The following is a 24,160-nucleotide window of genomic DNA, read 5'->3' as shown; positions in this document are numbered from 1 at the left end:
TGAGGAAGCAACTCTGGGTGCAAAGGTCAAGACAGGTGAGAAAGCTGTGAGTGTTTGAGAAATTATCAGTAGAGCTAGCAGGCAGACAGGATTTTACTTAAAACTTGTATCATTTTTAAAGTTGTGTGCACAGAGAATTTCACAAAATCTCTATACTCAAAATAATGTATTCAAGATCTTGTTATCGTTTTCAAACTGCCCAATTTCCTTGGGCTTAGGATCAAAGGGTCATTGTGACTGTGATTTCAGGTTCCAGTGGGCTAACAGCACATCTCAAAGCACAAAACACTAAATTTCAAAGGCTACTTAGGAAACTGACCTTTGCACTTGCCGTTTTCTTCCCCAGAAAACTCTGAACCCAGTCATACCTAAACAGTCCATTCCCTTACCTCGTTTTGGGTCTCTGCTCAAATGTCCACTTACTGATGATGCCTCCCTACCATCCCATTGGAAGTGGCACAAAAACAAAGGCAGGCTCTACATCACTTTTGGATGCCTTAGTTTTCGTTATTCCTTTTCTTTCTCACCATCTCTCATACTACAGATGCATTTGCTTACTTTCTGCCTTCCTCTCCCCGCAGACCCAAGTTTCATAAAGGAACTTTGTTTTTTCACTGTTACATCCCAGTTCCTGACAGAGTACCTGAAACACAGTCACTGTTCTATTCAATAAATATTTGTCAAATGAATAATGAACTGTAGATGGTTTACCAAATGTCACATATCTCCAATTCTCTCCCCAGCAGCACTGACACTCAAACAAAGGTTCTGAGACACACACAAGGTTCACATCTCCTTAGATGTCTTTTGCTGTTTCAGCTTATGAAGCAAATGTATTCTTCTAAGTTCCCCACAAGAGTTTACACAAGCAAGTTTCTCTTCTAATCTTCTCGGGATATAGTGTTCATTAACACACCACTTGCCCTTCTCTGCAAATATCGAAAATTTTGATGCTCAGAGAAACCCAGGTCTCTTTTCTTACCATATTGATCTGAAGAGCTGGTGAAGAGAAGATAGTCAGAAGCACAGGTCTGGGATTCGATATCCAAATCTCCCAACCTCAGAATCAGTCTTTTCCCCTTTGGTACTGTAATGGTCTTTTCGCAAACAGTGTGATTGGGGTAGGTCCCTGGATAATTCTTAGATGTCATTGTACCACTATCCTGATAAGTCACTAGGTGTCCACAGCCATCACCTGGTAAAGAAAAAAGCAGGGGGAGAATAAAATAAGAAACGGTAATTAATTCTTACTGAGGACTGAGAGTCCAATACAATCTTCAAGTTATGTATTTTATTGTTTTGGGGGAGAAGGAAAACCAAAAAACAAAAAAGAAGATTGAATTATTAAACAGTATCTATTGTTATTTCATCTCTTGTTTTCCAGTTTTATCTTCTTGTTGATCAAAATGTTTCACATATTAGAATGGAAAGCCCTTAGGAAACAAATCATTTTAATCATTATTTTTTTCTAATAATCTATCTATTCACCCATCCAAACTTGCTTAGCAGGCCTTGCATGCATTTGCCAAGCCACTCCCAAAGTCGATGTCATGTAATTCACAATGGAGAAAAAATATTACTCCCTGTAGAAGGTGGTTGCACTGATTAAATGAGATCAAGTACAGAAAATGCTCCTGTTAGAATCTGAGGCTTAAGCTGACATAATTCGGTTTAGCTGCAAGTTATTTAGCTGGGGACTGGGCCTAATAATCATTTGAAATATATGTCGTAGTTAATGACAGTCACAGATTCTAAGGTTCCTCATAGACTTGGGATGTACAATCAGAAAATGTCAAGGATCTACTCTGTTGAGTGCTTTTCATAACCAGACATGGTATTAAAAGCTGGGAACACAAAAGCAGCACCTTGCTACCTCATAGAACTCAGAGTAAAATGGCAAATAGTCACACATTCAGATAACTATAATTATAGGTGTTATGAGTTATATACATCAGGGGTCTAAACAAAATGCAAAGGAGAGAGGCAAGAAAGAATGTTTCAGCAAATTACCAGCATTTCATCAAAACAAGACATTATCTGAAGACTTTTCTGAATAGGGAAGTTCACCTATAAACCTACAAGTTGTTCTAGTTGATTAAAGTGACCAAGTCGATCACACAACTATCTAAGGACATGCACAACAAGGTGGGCTGCAAGAAGAATGAGCATACGTTGCATTTAGGTTGCAAAATGCCTGTGGTTAGTATAGCTTCACGTTTCAAAGCAAAAATTTCTGGTCTCAGCTGGAGGGAGAGAAGCAGAAAGCTGCTGAAGTAGGAACTCTCAAAGGTAGTAAAATAAGACCTCTCCATCCCAAAGTCTCTGATGGAGAAGCCTCAACTTGGGTATACTGGGAATCTGAGGACTTCAAAGCAGCCTTCTTCCCTCCCAGCCTCTAACCCAATTAGAGTTGGATACACCTGGAGTCTTCCTTTATTCCACTTCCTTCTTGCCTTGAGGTGTCGGGGCCAAATGGTAATAGAGGTTTATTAAAAAAAAAAAAAAATTAAAAACTCCAGAATCTACATCATCTCAACAGCCAAGGCCTAGGGAAAGGATCTACCCATTATCCAGAAACTCCCACAAGATTCCTGGCAGCCCCTGGAAGGGGGCTGAATTGGGGAAGCAGAGTTGGCTTTAATGGACCAATGGGTTAAGGAGTGCCGGGGGGAAATTTAGACAGCCAAGATAAAACTACTATGAAGCCCCGAGATCTAGGCAGAATTAGTGAAATTTACATGGTAGGCAACAAGGATACATAGAATTTTTGGAGTAGGAAGATAACAAAAGAGGTAATAGAAAAAGATGATCAACCTGGCTGGACAATGCTACAGGAACTAGAATGGGGACAGAATCTGGATCAGAGAAGCAGTAGGCGGGCTAGCAATGGGGGCAGCTGGAACAGGAAGGAAGAGAACAGAAAACAGGGAAATTCTTGAGACAAAATCAACAGACTCAGGTTTTGGGGAATTATAGTGGGAAGGACAAGAGAAGAAAAACACCAAGGCCTTGTTCAGTCCAGAAATGACTGGAACGCTGAGGCCAATATAAGCAGCAAAAAGAGTCCAGAGAGGGGGCAGGTTTAGGGATAAAGGTTGTAAGTTTGGTTAAGTTTGAGGTGACAGCTAAATTCCTTGGGCTCCCTGGCAGTTGGTAAACATAAAATTGCCAAGAATTAAATGAAAATGATACTAGAGAGACGCATACTTTGCAGGAGCACACAGTGCACAGGGCTTTGATTTAAAATCTGAATTATTTGTCGGCTTTAAAGGGCTTTAATAAAAAATACAATTTATAGTTTCTCTAAAACTGAAGGACAAACTGTGAGTGGTGGTTCATGCCTGTAATCCCAGCATTTCGGAAGGCCAAGGTGGGGGAATCGTCAGAAGTCAGGAGTTCGAGACCAGCCTGGCCAACATGGTGAAACCCTGTGTCTACTAAAAATACAAAAACTAGCCAGGCATGGTAGTGCAAGCCTGTAATCTCAGCTCCTTGGGAAGCTGAGGCTGGAGAATCGCTTGAACCCAGGAGGCAGAGGTTGCAGTGAGCTGAGATCATGCCACTGCGCTCCAGCCTGGGTGACAGAGCGAGACTCCATCTCAACAACAACAAAAACTGAAAGACGTGGCAACCACATGATCGGGCATTCTCACAGGGCCAGTGATACAGCGGCTGTCCCTTGAAAGGAGCCAAACACCTTAGTTCTTCACCAGGTCCTTGTTACTCACTTCTATTACCTGCCCTACCTTTGTAAGCATTTATTTTGAGCACCCCCATAAAGCAATCCTAGGGTAATTAGTACAAACAAATATGCATCTAAATATAAACACCACACAACCTCTCCAGGCCACCAAGAAATCTCCTGGTCAAATATTTAAATGTCACTTTTCTTAGGACTATGAAATTCTCCTTTCATAAAAGAAGAGAAAAACTTTTTTTCCAGAAAACACAGTTAAATAAAATAAGGAGCAATTATATGAATCAACCTACATGTGACTATCATATGCTAAATTTTATTTTTTTAAAGTAACATGTGTCAGCAAGGGAAAATCTTAGGGTGTCACTTTTTTCTTTGAGATGGAGTCTCGCTCTGTCGCCCAGGCTGGAGTGCAGTGGCAGGATCTCGGCTCACTGCAACCTCTGCCTCCTGGGTTCAAGCCATTCTCCTGCCTCAGCCTCCTGAGTACCTGGGATTACAGGCGCCCACCACCACGCCCGACTAATTTTTTGTATTTTTAGTAGAGACGGGGTTTCACCGTGTTAGCCAGGATGGTCTCGATCTCCTGACCTCGTGATCCACCCACCTCAGCCTCTCAAAGTGCTGGGATTACAGGCGTGAGCCACTGCACCCAGCCAGGGTATCACTTTTATTCAGCCCTGTAATTATATTTCTCTTCCACCACTTTCACTCTAAGGCCCAAGAGGAAACTTCTTTACCCAGCAATGCTGGCACAATGCAGGCAAGTTCAAATCGTCAACATTTCCATCGTTACTTTGCCTGGGGATCTGTACCTCCTTGGGAAAATTTCTCTCTTCCATTAACTATCAGAACAAAACCCCATGAGTCTTCGTTCTGCCAAAGACCTGAATCGCAAAATAAGTGCTGAGTCCTAATTTATTAAAAAGCAAACTGTCATCAGAAGTTCTAATATCACTCTAACCTATGGAAGTAGACTATTCATGGAGTTTTCTGTGGCAAGACTAATATATTAAGTTTATTCCATGGGTATTAACCACATCAGGAATTTCCCACAGTTTGGGTGATTTCAAAGGATTAGGTAGAAAGATGCCAAAGGGTAAAATGAAAAACTGCTAGGGAGACAAAATGCCTACAATGTCATGTGTTGAAGAAGGGAGATGCATACACATGAAAACCAATAGAGAAGCATTATTTATTTATTTTTGAGACGGATTTTCGCTCTTGTTGCCCAGTCTGGAGTGCAACGGTGCAATCTCGTCTCACGGTAACCTCTGCCTCCTAGGTTCAAGTGATTCTCCTGCCTCAGCCTCCTGAGTAGCTGGGATTACAGGCAGGCACCACCGTGCCCAGCTAATTATATTTTTAGTAGAGATGGGGAGAAACATTATTCTTATGACCTCATTCTGACACTCAGGTAGCCTACCTCTCATAGCCTGACTCTCTAATTGACAATCACTGACAAAGAAGACAAAAGTTACTTAAAAATCTATTAGTTTATCTTCTTTGTCTTATGTATCAATGTCAGTATCCTGGTTGTGATATGGTATTGTAGTTTGCAAAGATGTTATAATTGAGGGAAACTGGGTAAAAGGTATACAGTATCTCTCTGTGTTAGTTCTTCCAATTGCATGTGATCTACAATGATCTGAAAATAAAAAGGCTAATTAAAGAACTGAAAAAAGAATGTCAATCAAGTTTGCCTGGCTGGGGATGGAAGTGAGGAGGCTTTTACATTTTCTATTTTGTACTTTTTTATACTCTTTGTATTTTGTTATCCTGTATGCTTTCTCCCTCTCTCTCTCTTTTTTTTTTTTTTGAGACAGGGTCTCATTCTGTTACCCAGGCTGGAATGCAGTGGCACGATCACTGCTCCCTGCACCCTCGACCTCTGGGGCTCAAGCAATCTTCCCACTTCAGCCTTCCAAGTAGCTGGAACTACAGGCGCACACCACCACACCCAGCTGATTGTTTTTGCTTTGGTAGAGACGGGGGCTACACCATGCTGCCCAGGCTGGTCTAGAACTCCTAGGCTCAAGTGATCCTCTCGCCTTGGCCTCCCAAAATGCTGGGATTACAGGTGTGTGCCACTGCACCTGGCCTACATTTTTTTTAATTAAAGCATTTAAACAGATCTGCAATAAAAAGATCTCTATGAAATACAGTTGACCCAGTTTCTTCAGGATTGAATTAAATGAAGAGGCACACACAAATAAGTGTTTATTTTAGATTTAAAAGATACTTATGTGCCATAACAATTAAGTGAGACTTGCTTGAATCCTGATTTGAAAAACCACCCTTACAAAATCTTTTAAATAGATAACTGGGATATTAAATAATTTCAGATAATTATTAATTTTATTAAGTGAGATAATAGTATTGAGGCTACATAAGAAAATGCCATTTTTTTGAGAGATGCCTACTGACATATGTAGGGCTGAAATGACGTAAGGTCTAGGATTTGCCTTAAAATACCTGGAAAAAAAGGGGAGAAGCAGAATAAATGAAAAAATACGGAGAAATGTTGACAGTTGCTAGAGCTGAATGATGAGGGCTCACGGTTCTAAGAATACTAAAATTAAAAATTACAAATTAAAAGAAATATTAAATTAAAATATTAAAAATTAAAAGAAATAAAGATCCATCTTTAAGGGAAAAAAATAAAACCACGGTCTTATGACTAAACTCCAAGTAGGGTTGTGGGCAGTGACACAGTAAAGTGCCACCTATCTAACACCAAAATAGGGGGAACGGGCAATGAAAAGGGGAGGAGGAGGTTTTGCCATACGGAATTTGACCACTCTTCAAAGTGGCTGCTACACAATGTTTATCTGTTCCTTCCTTTCGACTGTAATTTCTTGCCAAAGCACATGATGACTAAACTAAGTATCATTTCCTCCTCTTCTAGACTGAAAGCTCCTCTCGACTATAGAATACTTGCAGGGTGGTCTCTCCGTAATGGGCCTAAATCCTGGTGTCTGTTTGGAGCCACAGCTGGTTTGTGACACTGACCACCACTTCGTCAAAACAATTTACAAGAATAAAACTGGATATATGAAGCTTAGATTCTGTAAAAAGGTGCAAGTATTCATGAGTATTTTAGAACTCCCAAAGTGATCTATGTATAGAATTTAAGTACACAGATTTTAATTCTGAACATTTGGAAACAATCTAGATTAGAAAAGAATAGCCAAACTGATATCTCCAAGCAACATGATGTTAAGGAAGTTAGTCATGTTTTAGAAGAATATTTGACATAAAAACACTTTAAAACAGAATATATTGTACACGGATAGATATGTAATATTTAAAGTGTTTACTTCTATGGTATAAGTTTACAAGTGATTTTCATTTTATTTATACATTTATCTTCTAAATTTTCTATAATATGAATACATATAAAGCAGAAAAATAATATAATTAAACCTACCAAGTTCACCTAACATTCTTTGTAACACTAAAGGCTACTTTCTTTTTTTTTTTATCTTTTTTTTTTATTTTTTTATTTTTTTTTTAATTTTTTTCCCTTTAGAAAGTACATCCCCTCTTTCTTTTTTTTTCTTTTTTTTTAATTTAAAAAATTTTTTTTTATTATACTTTAAGTTCTAGGGTACATGTGCATAACGTGCAGGTTTGTTACATATGTATACTTGTGCCATGTTGGTGTGCTGCACCCATGTATAACTCCCAATGCAATCCCTCCCCACCCCCCCCCATGATAGGCCCCGGTGTGTGATGTTCCCCTTCCCGAGTCCAAGTGATCTCATTGTTCAGTTCCCACCTATGAGTGAGAACATGAGGTGTTTGGTTTTCTGTTCTTGTGATAGTTTGCTAAGAATGATGGTTTCCAGCTGCATCCATGTCCCTATGAAGGACGCAAACTCATCCTTTTTTATGGCTGCATAATATTCCATGGTGTATATGTGCCACATTTTCTTAATCCAGTCTGTCACAGATGGACATTTGGGTTGATTCCAAGTCTTTGCTATTGTGAATAGTGCCACAATAAACATACGTGTGCATGTGTCTTTATAGCAGCATGATTTATAACCCTTTGGGTATATACCCAGTAGTGGGATGGCTGGGTCATATGGTACATCTAGTTCTAGATCCTTGAGGAATTGCCATACTGTTTTCCATAATGGTTGAACTAGTTTACAATCCCATCAACAGTGTAAAAGTGTTCCTATTTCTCCACATCCTCTCCAGCACCTGTTGTTTCCTGACTTTTTAATGATTGCCATTCTAACTGGTGTGAGATGGTATCTCATTGTGGTTTTGATTTGCATTTCTCTGATGGCGAGTGATGATGAGCATTTTTTCATGTGTCTGTTGGCTGTATGAATGTCTTCTTTTGAGAAATGTCTGTTCATATCCTTTGCCCACTTTTTGATGGGGTTGTTTTTTTCTTGTATATTTGTTTGAGTTCTTTGTAGATTCTGGATATTAGGCTACTTTCAACATTAGTCTCATAACATAGATAGGACGAAGTCTCGGACTGTCATTAAAATTTCAGGAAACAAACAGCTTGGAACATAGTATACTGTAGTTCTCACTTCAAGAAGTCCACAGTCAAGAGGAGAAACATATATTAACAAGTAAATTATTGAGACTAACTTGACATGTATAAATACAGAGATACGGACTCAGTATCTATTCTCCAAATGCCTGAAATTAATGGATAGGCCTCTACCTTTTAGCCTTTAACATCGGCTATTCAGGAATTGTGGATATACATGCTACTTTCTAAATAAGCTTAGAACAAATCCTAGATGCCTGTATACACAAGCCAATCCTTTACTTAGTCTACTTTAATTCCATCCACTACGAAAGGAAAACAGTAACTTCCCTAAAAGACTACTTCCCTTTCATAAGAAATCATGTTCCACTAAAAGAAAAGCAAAAAATAAGATATACCTGGTATGGACTAAGTTCTGCAATACTAGAAAGCATGATTAGACTTTAAAAGAAAACTTGTAACTGAATTGTACTTCTTGGAGAATGATTTAGGTGGAGTAAAATGAATAGTGCAAATATACTTTTTAGATTGATTATTAACTAGTCCCTAGAGTAAGACAGAAAACTCAAGCTTTTTAAAAAAAATTATTGTTATGGCCTATAGTTAGAACACAGATATGTTTTTATCACACCCCAAGTAATCACATACGCATACACATGCATAAACAATGAACAAAAATTAAGTGATACAATTATTTTATTACATGTAATGCACTGTGATTATTTCCTATTCTATTAAGTTTCATTTTTGTTTTTGTTAAAGCATACTGGTTGTGCCTACTGAAGTGATTTCATCACCTATTAATGGGTCTCAACCTGCAGCTTGGGAAAGAGTGCTCTAAAATATCAAAAGAGTAAAACCATTTCTAAAAACATGATATCATTAGTTGTATCCTTGCTCTTCTAATATTCAAGCTACGACAAGTCTCAACACATATACAATCATCCATGTGTGGGTGTGAGAAAATTTCTTCCCATGTCTAGGATCAAGTGAGCTCTTGATGACTACAATCTTTTCAACCACAAAGGAGAGCTTGCAGTTATTACAGAGTTTTGTCTGATGGTAGGGCAAACCGATTTTCCAAGGTATCATTAATTCCATTCTCAGCCTTAGAAACTTTGCTCTTTTTCAATTGTGCTTAGCTTTTTACCTTGTATGCTGCCAGAAGCAAAAGAAAAACAGGGGCAAAAGGGCCTCAGTTGCTATGTGAGAATGAACAAAGGCAAAACAGAACTTGTAATGAAAAAACCAAATAATTATTCAAAATATTTAGTTTTTCTGAAAGGAATACAGATAATGATACTATGCTGAAAGAAGTTACAGCTATAGACTAGAAACACATGGCCATGTTTTATAAAACTGACAATCTCTTTCAACTTTATTCTCATCACATATAAAATAGATGCTAATGATATGACTAGTGATCTAATGAGGTTGATAATGCTGTTGACTCAGCAGATGAAACATTTGAAAGTAAAATAAAAGGAAACACAAGGAATTTGTCAAAAGTCTCTCCATGGAAACTTTCAACATTCCTATCAGCTAAAAGTATCACTTAAAACAAATCAATCTGAATGTATGAAAATGAACCAAATCATTTCAAGAGGTCCTATCTATGATTCCTCTCTGATTCCCTAAATAATGTGGGATTACTTCCATCAGTGTCCAAAGACATCGATGATTACCATGTTAAAATATTTAAAAGATTCATAATTTGCTGCCAATGGAAAAAAATCCCCAAATCTAGCCAATGCGATTCTTTAATGTGCTATATGTAAAATCAGTGAACACTGCAGTTCTTGGTCACTCTCCAGTCTTCAGACTTCTGCTGAAAAGCAAAAGAATAGTAGAAGGCTTGTGGATGTGGGGGAGGAGAGTTGACACACCTATCATTTCCTAATTCATAAATTATTTCCATATACTTGGGAGGTGACAGAGCATAATGGTTACAAGCTGGATTCTGGCACAGCCCTGCCTAACACTGGTTTTGTGGCCTTGGGTGAGTCTTTTTACCTCTCTAAGGTAAAACTGAATTCCATCATCCGCAATATAAAGACAATAGTGCCCAATTTCATGAGCATTAAAAGGGAGAATGCTAATAAAAGCAGAGTATCAAGCAAAGAGGCAACGAGATAGTAAAAGTTCAATGTATTAACTGCTACTACTTTTATCTTAAAATTCTACACATTATTAAAGTATCAAAAATATTGCTTTGAATTAGCTGACTTTGTCCAAATGCCATTACCCATTGGCTGTATGATCCTAAGAAATCCCCCATCTAGTGTTTATCAATTTTTCTCATCTATAAAATTACCAACCATGACTGGGTGTGGTGAAGATGAATGAGGCTGTGTGCGTGTGCTTTAATCGGCTGAGAAAGTCTAATTAGAATGCATTTCCCAGTATTTATCTAATGCCCACTTACTGCTATGTCAGCATGTCCTGAAGTAGACACTGTGGTACTAGTCTGGGCGGTTTACCAGGAGGTTATGCCCTCACCCTCCTCAAAAGAGCTGCAAGGTCAGTAAGCTTGCAGAATCCCACCTTTTTCTTTACCACAGAACTTCTCAAAGCCCTTAGAGTGCACAGTGAAGCTCTGATGCATGTTGCAGTTTACAGCATTTCCCAGAAAACTCTTTCCTCTTGGGGCATCTCCTGGGAGTAGTGTTCTGTGAGACATACTGGTAAACTCCTGGGTTAGACTCTCGCAAGTGGGACACACAGAGACGTCCTATGATAGGGCTTCTGGGATTAAAGATCTTATGTGGAGAAGTGGACTCTGGCCTCTGGAGTTCTAAAAATGGTACTGAAATTATATTATGTGACTCGATTCAAAAGCAAGACTTTTCCCACTGTTGTTATTAAGTTATAAGTGCTTTGTGGGCATCTACAACGAATTGGACACACTGGTTAAGAGAAGTTTCTTAATTTCAAAGAAGACTTTTAAGAAAAAAAAACTTGTTTGTACAGCAGAACAATTCTAAGAGAACTGTTTTATCTCTGTTCAATAGATGCTTAGAATAAGGAAGTCAGAGAAAAGAGGCTGCTGACCTTTGTTACTAATGTCAGGATGTTGATGTAATATCCAAGCTGCCACTGCTTCAGCTGAAGGTAAGTCAAGAAATCTTTCCTGCCACTAGAACATGCTATCTTTCTAACCTTGGTTTCATGTTAAATATGCATACTGCCAGTATTCAGATAAAGTATAATATTGATATTGACTTTTCTCTATGGAGTCCAGAAAATCCAATATTACCAAGTAAAGACAAAGTTAAACTGAGTTTTATAAATTAAAACTGTAAACATTTCTCCTTTGCACATAGATGTGAGTCTTCACTTTCACAGATAATAGTTTTTTAAAAATTGAGAGCCAAAAAGTTATTGGGGAAGGAAAAAAATAAAATGATGAAAGGGCCCTTACTAAAAACTAGCATTTACCAGAAATTCATTGTAAAAAGTAGCAGATACAGTGTTCTAAGGACTTTATATTACCTTATTTAGCCTTCATGACAACCATATCTGATGATGATAGTCTTTAAAAATTGATTACAAATTATTGCACATATATACACACACACACATATATATAGATATACATATACAAAGAGTAATTTCACAAACATCAAAGTGTATACCCAGTAGCTTATAAGATAGGCCATCTCCTATACAACAAAACTGAAGCCCACAATACCCTTTCTTCACCACACATCCCTCTTATTATCTCTATTCTGTGTATGAAGGAGTCAAGGCTCTGAGATGCAGAGTAACTCAGCCCATGTGGCTGGGCTGGGATCAGATCCTAACCCGAAACTAGTCTGACTTCAAAGACAATGGAATGGAATCACATGCTCTAAGGCCACTATTGCCTAAGTGGTGACAAAACTGAGGTAGCGATATTTAAGACATTGTCCAACCTCACATTACTGCTGAGCAGCATAACTGACATTTAGTTTTTTGTAGTCATACTCTTTTTGTCTCAAAATTAACGTGAGAAAAATAGTCATGTTTAATTAGGAGGGTTTTTTTTTTTTGTAAAAATTATGTTATGAGAAGTTCTATCCTCCCCTTTTTTTAATCATAGAAGTACTCTTTACTAGACTGTTAAGGGAAAGGTCTAATGAGAGGTGCCTATTTTACTTCCAACAAAGGTTGTTCACTTTGCTTAGCTCCTGAAAGATGCTTTGTAAAAGAAGGTGTCAGTGTATTAAAGTGCTGCTTCTCACACTTCAGTATGCAAACGAATCACCTGGGGATCTTGTCAAAATGCAGGGTCTGGAAATACTACATTTCCAAAAAGCTCTTATTAGTGACTATTCTATTGGATCCTGTAAGATATAGTCTATTGCCATGAATATTTTTTAAAGTGAAAGAAAATCCTCAAGATAAAAGTGTTTATGGTTTAATTTTAATATCTATTCCTACAATCGGAACACATCTGTATCTGATACTTATTTTCACTCCAGATTTCATTTATATGTCTAGGACAGACAACAATAAGTTCCAGGATCTATAGTTAAGCCAAAATGACATTTCTGAAACCTGGATAAAAGTGTCAATTCAGGAATTACTTGAGCATACTGTGGAAAATAAAGAAATAGGATGAGAAGGTTTGTGCAAGCGTAGGTTTATGCACCATATTCAGGGAACAAGCAATCAAGGTTTACTGACAAGAAAATAGCAAATCTCAGTAGGGAGACAGATGGTATCTTATCATACATCTAATAAGGTATGAAACATGAGAGAGAAAAAATAAACCTCATAAAACTCATATCACAGTCCAGTCCTGAAATTTGTACTACTTTTGCACATTCCATATTCTGCACTGCTGGATGTATTGCAATGCTCTAAAAGCAATGGTTAGCTGCCAGCTGGGACTTACAAAAATCTTAGTATTTCTATGGCAAATGTGATCACCTCTAAGAGAAACCAAAGACTGTGAATTTCAGGCTTAATTGCATAAGTAACCCCCTCAAACTGTGTTCCCCCATGACTTCTTTTCTAACTTTTTCTCCCCTGGATAGGAACATATGATGGGTATCCTTGGAGACAAAGGGCAGGAAACCATTTCAAGGCATTTAGAATTGTAAGGTATGTGCTTGGGTTCCACTTCGGACACACAAAGTAAATGTGTCTTGGGTAAATAATTGTTTCTCTGAATCTCAGTTCCCTCAACAGCTCTCAGAATTGTTGGGATTAAATTCGATGTAAAAAACATACAACGATTCAAAATACATATGAAGATAGAGGTTTAAAATTTGTCTATATGAAAAACCAGACTGGACAAGCAACAACAGTGACTGGATGCTTAAACCATAGAGTGGACTGTTGATGGGGAAGGACTTTTATTGAGCAAGAACTAACATTCCAAAAATTACTTGTAAGTCATAAAGAAATGGCAGTTTTATAATGGAGAGATCAATGTACCACTTCTTAAAGTCACTGGTGATTCTGAGCATCACTAAAAGTGAAGCAATAATCACAATAATAATAATATATGCGTCCTATTGTGATACAATTTGAAGTACATAGCACCTTTGAGTACTTTTACCAAAAACACTTAGTCTGAATCTAATCAAGTCGTTAGGTCAGATTTCGGGCTTATACAGAAATACACGGATAGTGCACCAAGTAAAAGATAAACTACTCCGAAGTGGTGAGTACACTTTAGGATGTGAGCTGTGTCACAGAACAACTGAACCTGGTTTCCTTGCAGGAAAAGAAAAAGTATGTGGGTGGGGGTCAGCGATAGATTAAAAATGACTAAAGAGACATAATAACTAATATGTAGACCTTGTTGGATCCTTGTTTGTACAAACCAGAGGTTAAAAGACATGTTTAGGACAGCTTGGGAAATGTGAATATGACTTGAGTATTAGATGATATTTAAGAACAACTATTAGTGTTCTTAGGTGTGCTCAAACATTGTGGCTATGCAAGAAAATATTTAGAGATTCAAATGAAATAGGAAAAAAGTCAAGAAATCCTTAATAAATTTTTAGTTTATTAACAGATTTTGAAGTCTCAAAAGACTTGTAGACCCTTCTGAGCTGGCAGCAACAGTAGGTACAGGGCCATTTCTCTGTCTGCAATAAGCCATCTCCTGTTTTAAGTCTCTTGGCAAAGCCCGGAGCTTTCCAGGGATCCCCAAAAAATGGTGGGCGGGGTGGGGGCAAACTTTGGTTCATTTCATTCTCAAAATAAGCAGCCTCCATTCTAAAATCCTCAGAATGCAAGCATTCAGTATATGAACCTCATGTTCCAGTGGTCCCATGGGTCATTAAGTCTCCACAGTTTTCTCTTTTGGGCTGAAATCAACCACATTTTCATATGAGGTAAACTTTCTTTTGTGAAAAGCAATAAAAAGGCCGAATTAAATCCACTCAGCCATTTAAAAGTTAGGCAACAAACGCATAGATGTTTATCTATTTTCCCTGTAGGAAAGTTTATGCCTTGGTAATTAAAATTTAACTGGACATCACACTTTTAATATCCTTTTGTCTTGTTTTCTGTCAGAAATAATAGTGAAATAAAGTTTTTCTTTCCTTTGTTTTTCAAGAATACTGTGCTTCATAAAAATCATTTACACATCACCTTTAAGCACAGCCACTAAAAGTGCTCAAATGCAAAAATGGAGCTATATATATTATTAGTTTTCAAGGATTTTAATTTTGTGATGAAAGAAAATAAAGACTATTCTTTTTCACTAAATGTAAATATGTTGAACACTGAATAAAAAGGCCACAATAGCAGTTATAATTTGAATTTGAAGATGCTGACTATAAAAACTAATGTGGGTCTCAACAAAGATAAACTCCAAATAGTCTAACAAAGAACAAGCCTGATCCATTCAATGCAAATGAAGAATCTCACCAAAGAAGGATAAAAAAATACACCTTACCTTTCTGACACTTAGTATATTTAAACTTATGTGCTTTTCTCAAATACAGTATGAACAGGCAAATTATTTCTGACTCCCTTAGTAAGAAAGAGTTATTTGAATAACATAAAACAAAAACATTGACAAGACACATCGATTATAAGTTTGCCCAGACAAAAATTCCACTTTCCCGTTAGACATTTCTCAGTAGCAATAAATGACTTAGAAATAAGTTTTTGGTTTACTTCAAGGCAAATTCTAAAATAAATATAAAGATGGAATTTTTCCAAGTAACAAAAACTTTCAATAAAACATAGGTTTAAAAAAGCAGAATATAAAAGCATACACAGACTAGGTAGCAGAGGGGGGAACCCAGGTAGTAGTTTTATTGTTGTTCTTTATACCTTTATTCATAGTCTATAATTTTGTGTCTACATAATATTTAATAAAAACAATAGTAAATGTGTGTGTGCACACATGTATTTGCTATAGGGGTGTGTGTGTGTGTGTATTTACAAAAATATATAGAACCAAAACATGTCCTCAATGGTTCTATGCGTAACATTTTCCAAGATTATGATGTATCAGGACAATGTTATTTATTGACACCCTACTTTGTTTCACAACTACTCTGCTTCTGTTGTAAGCATTAGGGAAGATCATTGGGAAAGTAGGGAAGAAAGCTCCAACCTAAGAGAAATTTATTCTTTTTTGTTTTTTAAAAAAGAAGCTCGAGCACAGCTCTATTTTTAAAAGGGAGGTGGTATGGGGGTAACACAGAGCTGCTTAAGCTGTTACCTTATTTCAATATTATCCTTTGCAGCTTTTCCTACAAAAAAATCTACCTAGCCTAAAATTATTGTTGATACAGTTTGGATGTTCTGTCCCCTCCAGATCTCATGTTGGAATATGATCCCCAATGCTGGAGGTGGAGCCTGGTGAGAGGTATTGGATCACAGGGACAGATCCCTCATGAACAGCTTGGCACCATCCCCTTGGTGATGAGTGAGTTTTTGCTATTACTTCACACAAGAGCTGGACGGTCAAGAGCATCTCTCTTGCTCTGTTTCTCACTAAGTGATGCATGCGCTTCTCCTTCTCCTTCTGTCATGATTGCAACCTTCCTGAGGCCCTCACCAGAGGCCAACCACATGCTTATGCTATGCCTGTACAGCCTGCAGAAACCTGAGCCAAATACACCTATTTTCTTTATAAATTTCCCAGCCTCAGATATTCCCTCATAGCAACACAGAACAGACTAATACAATCATATATAATTATACACAAGACACAAGACATTTCTGCAAATATTGGGTGTATTATTACACAGCATGTAGCTCCTAAGGAAACAGCTAATAAGAATGAGATTAATAAATCAAGTAGAAATGGCAGTAAACAGTAAAGTCATATACGACAATATGGCTTAACACAGTGCTGATGTCACAAATGCCTAGACACTGTCCCCAAATGATCTTTGAGGTGAAGTAGGCCCCTGATGCCCTGAATGTGTAAGCATTAGCAGACCGTAGGGGACCCCTGGTCTAAATCAGGGGATCATTTGTTCCTCCCTCTAATCTCAAGACTGCCAGTCCCTCACTCATGGCAGTTTTCCTGCTGTTGCCTATAAAAGGGTCTTGGAGATTCCTGGTTCTTTTCAGAGTTGAATTTAGTTATTTTCTTTTTCCTTTTTCTTTTTGAGACAAGGTCTTGCTCTGTTGCCCAGGCTGGAGTATGGTGGCACCATCATAGCTCATTGTAACAGCCGCCTCCCAGGCTCAAGGGATCCTCCCACATCAGCTTCCCGAGTAGCTGGGACTACAGGTGTGTGCCACCACACCCGGCAATTTTTTGTATTTTTTGTAGAGACGGCAGTTTCGCCATGTTTCGCAGGCTGGTCTGGAACTCCTGGACTCAAGTGATCTGTCCACCTCAGCCTCCTAAAGTGCTGGGATTACAGGAGTTAGCCACCCCGCCCGGCCTAGTTATTCTCTTAAATACATGCACAGTGTTTCCTAACACTCCACAATAGCCATATATACAATTTCTGTTTAAAATAACGTAGTGAATATTACCCTCCTTTCAATTCTTTCAAACCTCAACCACAGCATTCATGCGCTGACTCAGGAATTAGTTATCTGGAGCCAGCTATGTGCCAGGCACCATACTGGGTGCTAGTGGTGAAAGAAGAGGCTGAGATTTCTCTCTGCTTTCATGGATGTTAGGGAATCCTGCAATGCTTATCCTCCAACCCCTCAAAACCCCTCCTCTTCAACTCCCACTGAAAGGCAAGTTTGGCAGTTGGTTCTAGATTCAGCATACCGGGGCTCACAGTCATGACTCTATTTCCACATCGGGTAAGAAGTCATCACATGGGTTTGTTTTATTTTTCCCATAAATTAAGTCTCCCTCATCCAGTAAGGCAAACAACTATTTTTTTAATATACAAAGCAGACAATGAACATCTGGAAGATGACATCCACATGACTCCTCAGTTTGCAAAAAAGCAAAACTACTCCTCGGTCTAATGAAAAAAAAAATCTGAAATTCTGGCTATATTTTCCCTTCACCCTCAATGCCAAATTTCTAATATGCCAGAATGAATTTCTCTATTTTGCATACATACTTTCAGACTTTTACATTCAACGTTAGATTAGACATACAATTTCATTACTTCGCTGTGTCCAGGTTTTAATTTCTTCTCTTTTTTTATTTGAGACTGGGTCTTGCTCTGTCACCCAGGCTGGAATACAGTGGCCAAATCACAGCTCACTGCAACCACTGTCCCCCGGGCTCAAGAGATCCTCCCACCTCAGCATCCCAAGTAGCTGGGACCACAGGACACCACCACATCTGGCTAGTTTTATTGTATTTTCACTAGAGATGGGTTTTCGCTACGTTGCACAGGCTGGTCTCAAACTCCTGAGCTCAAGTCTGCCTCAACCTTCCAAAGTGCTGGGATTATAGGTGTGAGCCACCTCCGGCCGGTTTTGATTTCTTAACTAGAGTGAGGTTTGAGTCTTACAGGGCAGGAATCGTGTTTTCACTGCCTTCTTACCCCATCCTCACTAAGTCCCCATCCCCTATTGAGCTCCCAGTATGGTCACTGTTCAAGGCACAAAACTCCTCATGGACCTTATACTCTAGTAGGAGGAAGGCAGACACTTTAAAGTGTAAATTATACACTTTGTTGGAAGAGGGTAAGTGCTCCAGAGCAGTGGTCCCCAACCTTGTTGGCAACAGAGACCAGTTTCGTGAAGGACAATTTTTCCATTTATGGGGTTGGGTTGGAGGGGGATGGTTTCAGGATGAAACTGCTCCACCTCAGATCATCAGGCATTAGATTCTCATAAGGAGCACGGCAACCTAGATGCCTCAAACATGCAGTTCACAATAGGGTTCAAGCTCCAATGAGAATCCAATGCCTGGCTGATCTGACAGGAGGCAAGCTCAGGTGGTAATGCTCCATCACCTGTTGCTCACGTCCTGCTGTGTGGCCCGGCTCCTAACGGGCCACTGACAGGTACCAGTCTGCGGCCCAGGGCTTAGAGATCCCTGCTCTAGATAAAACTGAAAGCTAAGAAGGGGAATATGGAGTTCTGGGAATGAAGAGAGGGTTTCAAGTGGTTAGGAAAGTTCTCCCTGAGACGGCAACATCTAAACAAACACTGAAGGAGGAGCAAGCTTTGTGGATATTTGGGGTAAGACTTTTCCAGGCAGAGAGAACAGCATGTGCAAAGGTTCTGAAGTAGAATGGTGCCTGTCATTTTGGAGAAACAGAAAAAAAAAAAAAAAAACGGCTAGAGGCCTGAGTATGGGGGAGCATTTCAGGGAATGAGGTCAGAGGGGACAGTAGAGGGGACAGAACAAAGAGGCCTCAATATTTGTCAAATCAATAGTAATAAACAGTAATGAATACTAAGATAGCTAACATTTATTGATTTATTTTAATAAAGAAAAATAACTAATTGCTCTAATATGTACAGAGTTGACTTCATGCTTTAAGACACACATAGAAATAGTTCTGAAACGCCATGGGATATATTTCCCAGAACGAACTTTTTTTTCTGCTTTAACACAACTAAAACCTTTGCTAAATGCTGCAATTAAATTAATGCCCCCATGTGTCTTAAAAATAAGACATAATTCCTCATAAATGTCAGACGCCTTACTTGTTTCCAAGTTGTGGTTTTTTTTTTTTTTAATATGATTTTCAAGTCTGTGGCAGTTCCACAAGGTTAAAGGGTTCAAATTGTAACATGAAAAGTTAATAAAAGCCGTTTGGGACATTATCAGAGTTCAAATTCTGCTTTAAACATATCATTTGATTTGTTTAATGAATTCTTTAATATAACCTCTTTCCTCTCTGAAATATTAATATATAACTTACCGTTTCTGAGTGTACAAATTATATCTACTAGAGCCAAAAGATATTGTACATATTGTTCTGCTGGCTTGTTCCCTTTTTTTCTGCTGTATTTTCATTTAAAAGGCATCCTTACATATAGAAATAAGCATGCCAAGAGAGCTGGGCTTGATAAACAAAATTAATTAGTAGAAGCAGCAGATGTACACCTTTATAAAGAATGTCAGCAGGCTCTTTATTACTTGGTTTCCACTAGTTAGGAAGTAATTTGAAAATATATCTTAAACACAAAGAGATTGTTCAGTTCAACTCAAGGAACACTGAGCACCTTTGTCAGATACTAGGAAGACAAAGACTATATAGTCCCAGTCTCTGCCCTCAGGATCTTAGAGTCTACAAGGTTGGCTGTCCAGATGAGACAAGAGAAGGGTAAGTGCACACACTGGTACAGAAAGTGACTGAATAAACTTGTGCTGACTTCTGAAAAAGCCACTCACCTAAAACATCATCTAGCAGTTGATCCTATGTCTAACCCAAAATAAACGACAGATGATTTAACAGCAGATCTTCTAAATAACAAATTAGAGTTGGGCAGAGGGTTCTGAAGAATTTTTAAGCATGCAAGATTTGGATCTATACTTAGAAGTTTCCTCAGAGGTCAAGCGCTCATTTTGATTCTTCATTTATATCACAAGGGGGAAAACTTGAGCTAATAACCATTTGCAAATCTTGTGGTGGACAGAGAAGCAGAGAGTTTTAGGTTGCAGAAATTCATTACACAAATGAAGGGTATTTTATTCTACAAAAATTTATATCAAAGTAAATTTGGACTAAATCCAAACCTATGAATTTATACAAGTTGAATAAAAACTAATGATCAACTTAATGTCTTATTATCAAAGGTCAAAATTATGCGAAACAATCTATGTAAATATGTACCTTTAGTTAAGTGGATCCAGAGGAAGAGGGCATAAGGAGCGGAAATAATCCCAAGCTCTGGCCACTAAACCCAAATGCCTGGGACCTGGCTGGCTGCAAACAACGGGAGGGGTGGACACTTTTTCAAAAATGTAATTCAAGAAAAACACCAGATAAGCAAACAGTTGCCCTACAAAGGACCCAGTATAGCTTTATGGGGTCATCAGACTCTGACACAAAAATATTTAATGAATTGTACTGATTAGGCTTATAAACATTGAGGTTAAATTACGGCATTTGTTTCCTAAAACCACACAATAAATAAAAGTCTAACACGAAATTGCTTATAACACAGATGGTAGCATTTTATCACAACCCTAACATTATAAAATGTTTTCACGGTCTCATAGCTGATTAGAATCAGAATTACCTGAGGTAACTTTTTCAAAGTGTATATTCCCAAGCTTCACCCACTAAAATTTGATTCAAAATAAGGGGTAGGAACTTTATACATCTCCAGGGAGATGAGAGCTCAGATAGGTTGGGAAGCTTGGGAGAACCAAGAAGCACCAGGCTAAGCTGACTACAAAAACAATGAAACTTAAATGCAAAAATTGCTATTTTCTTCTCGCCAAAAACAGACAAAGCTGCTCTCTCCTAAACACTGAAAGCGCTAGTATCATTTATGACCACCATCCAATTATATAGCCAAAAGTATATCTCAAGATCTAAAAATAGGTGTGCATGCTCAACTCCATGAAAACTCAAAAAATAAGTGACCAAGTGCTAGTTGGGAAAATCACAGATGTGAGAAATATTCAAAAATAATATTCAAAAGTAATTGATATTTCACTCAAGAAGTATCAGCACTGGAATTCCTAGATGTGTTTCAGTAAATGTCTCAAATCTAAGCTTTACTCTTTGTGTGTGATTGAATACCTGGTCCTTCACTGGTTCTTTTAACATCCTGAATATACAGGATGTTTCATGGAAACTCCAATGATACTATCTTCTTCCATCAGTCAACTGCAATAAAGTTTCAGATTTGAAACCCAGTAAGAATCTAAGCAACCACATGCCTGTTGTCCCAGCACTTTGGGAGGCGGGGGGCGGGGGAAGGGGGGGCGGCGGATCACTTGAGCTTAGGAGTTCAAAACCAGCCTGCGTAATATAGCTAAACCCTGTCTCTACAAAATATACAAAAATTAGCCAGGTGTGGTGGGATGCCCCTGTAGTTCCAGCTACTCAGGAGGCTGAGGCGGGAGGATGGCTTGAGCCCAGGAGGTTCAGGCTGCAGCGAGCTGAGATGGTGCCACTGCATTGCAGCCTGGGCGACAGAGTGAGACCCTGTCTCAAAAATAATAATAATGATAATAATTTTTTAAAAAGAATCTAAGCAATCACACTTGTTCCTAGAGAACTGCTCTCACGAAGTGCCCAGTTAACAGCCTGGATGACCATACAAAATCTAAAACTTTATTGGGAAAGATTAAGTGACAGCTTTGGCCAGATTAGTACAGGAACATACTGTTGGAATGATTCTCATAGACATACAGTATTAAAGGTGCACCTTCAAACAGTGAATTGAGAAAAAAAAATATTTAAAACATCCATTATAAAAGTCCTACGCATTTAACAAAATCTTACGTATTTGTTATAATTTTACAGTCTGCCTAGTACTGTGCTACAGTACCATACAAAATAAATTCAGGGTTTTGGGGATTTTGTTTTTTTAAACAAACTGGTATGTCACATAAACTTAGGAACCACCACCAACATCTCCAGTATCAACGTTTCAGAATGGAGGCATAGTTCAGTGAAAAAAAAAAATGCCAGCACCGGTTTTAGTCTTGATTGTTGTTTCACCAGAAAGCACGGTGGCTGGGGGAGCTGTCAAAGTACTCCGGATAGACTCAGAGCCATTAAATAAGCTCAGGCATATAGGGCCAGGAGCAAGGGAGGAGAGGAAACACTGAAACAACTCGGCAGAAAGCTGGCCCTTGCTATGAAAAAAAAAAAGAAAAAAAAAAACACTAATTAATGAGGATGAATGAAACAGGGACACCCAGGGCTGGTTAAGGGGGTTGGTGCTTTAATCTGCTGGACAAATAGAGTGTAAACTCGGTTGTGGGTTAACTAGGTCTAACTCCAAGTCAAAGACCAGCTCCAGAGAAAAAGCAGCCTGGCTGAAAGTCTACCCGCTCAGATACACAGGAAGCCACAAGATTCCAACTTGCGGCGCCAGCAGGACACTCGGGAGGAGGTGGCAGCACCGCCTGCTAGCCCGCGTCCAAGGCCAACCTCGGCAAACGTGCTCCGGCCATTCCGCACGAGCCCCGAACGCACACGCCAGGATTCCAACTCCGCGCGGGAGGAGCAGTGGCAGGGAGGGCAGGGCCCAGCGCCGGCAGAGGAGCGGCTTTGTCAAAAGGCGGCTGGAGAGAACCCGCCCTAAACACGGCTGTCCCCTAAGGCGACCCTCGGGGTCAGGTCACTTCTCAAGGGGCCAGCAGAGTCAGGAAGTCTGGAAACTACGTGAAATGGGCTGGGGGGCGGCGAAGAGAGAAAGTGCAGACGCCAGGTTGATTCTCTGGTGTGGGGGGAAGGAAGGAGTTTGGTGGGGGAGCGATACTTAATGCAGTAACCTACTTCGCCCCCAGCCCCGCGGGCAGAGCCGGACTCCGCGGGTGGCAGGCAGCGAGCCCGACTTCCTCCCGCGCTCCGTCCTCCGAGGCCCGGCCCGGCCCGGCCCGCCCCGCAGCCCGGCCCCCGGCGCCCCGGCCCCCGCCGCCCCGGGTCCCGCCGCCAGCCGGACGCGCTCCACTCACCCAGCTCCTCCGCCTGCAGCCGGAGCGGGGCGCAGACCGTGAGCAGCAGGGCCAGGAGGCCCGGTCCGGCAGCCCGCGCCAGCGCGCCGCCGCCGCGGGCGCCGGGCACCATGACCCCGCTGGGCGCCAGCTTGGCAGGCTCGGCCTCCCCTCGACGGACCCCGCGCTACAGCTGCCGGGGCCGCGCCGCCTCCTCCGCGGCCGAGCGCGGCGCCGGGACGGGGCGCAGCCGCTGCCCCGCACCGAATCCCATTGGGGCGGCTTTGAGCCCAGCCCTGCGGGGGCGTCTCCCGCCCCGCCCCTCCCCGCCCCGCACGTCGGCCCCCAGAGGAGGAAGTCGCGCTCCCAGGCAGTGACCGACGGCGAGGCCGGAGGCGAGCCAGGCGCCGCCCGCGCTCCCCTCCACGTATCTGGCGCTCCCTACTGCGCTCCTTCCTTTCCCTCCTCCCCACCTGCACCAGTACACGTGAACCTGCTAGGCAGCAGGACACCTCGCCGCCGGACCCGCCCCTCGCCGCATGGTGCGGGGGGAGTCCTTCCTGGAGGGGCTGAGTCCGCGGCGGTGACTTGGAAGGCTGCCCCCTCCAGGGTTTTGCCAGCCCGCGGGGATGGGCATGCCAAGGATAGCAACACCGAGGGACTCGAAATATTTTGATGATAGGATGATGACAGTGCCAAGTAGGACCTTAACTCATTCATTCATTCAAAAGTTACTCAGTTCAGCAGTGTGCTTGTCAGGAGCAGGGCTAAACCCATGTGGCACTTGCAGACGTTAAAAATAATCAGGCAAGTATTCAATGCAAATTGCAATCAGTGACATGGAGGGTGCTGTTGAAGCACATTTAGAGAGCTCTAATTAGATGGCGGGTAACGGGAGTGAGGGCGGGAATCAGCTAGGAAAGGCCTATGTGGCATCAAAGCTGAGATTAAAGCAGGAGCCAAAACAGACCAGTTGTGT

General features: G+C 40.3%; 1 protein-coding gene across 3 annotated transcripts in view; it reads right to left on the bottom strand.

Annotated features, from left to right (window-relative positions):
* The window catches only part of DCBLD1 (discoidin, CUB and LCCL domain containing 1), a 68,472-nt gene extending 44,980 nt beyond the window's left edge, over positions 1–23,492 (bottom strand). For 2 of the 3 annotated variants that reach the window (XM_030928535.1, XM_030928534.1), the window contains exons 1-2: positions 23,203–23,489; positions 983–1,195 (exon numbers count right to left, since the gene is read on the bottom strand). In XM_030928535.1, coding sequence (XP_030784395.1) covers positions 983–1,195; positions 23,203–23,314 — 325 coding nt within the window. In that variant the 5' untranslated portion in view covers positions 23,315–23,489. Of the gene's footprint in view, positions 1–982; positions 1,196–23,202 lie in introns of all 3 variants that reach the window. The other variant, XM_010353239.2, reaches the window with a different exon arrangement.
* Between the last annotated feature and the right edge of the window lie 668 nt (positions 23,493–24,160).

This window comes from Rhinopithecus roxellana, chromosome 4, assembly GCF_007565055.1.
Source record: "Rhinopithecus roxellana isolate Shanxi Qingling chromosome 4, ASM756505v1, whole genome shotgun sequence".
Classification (NCBI taxonomy): Eukaryota; Metazoa; Chordata; class Mammalia; order Primates; family Cercopithecidae; genus Rhinopithecus; species Rhinopithecus roxellana.
The sequence above is the reverse complement of the archived record's forward strand: the minus strand, read 5'-3'. Positions and strand labels throughout refer to the sequence as shown.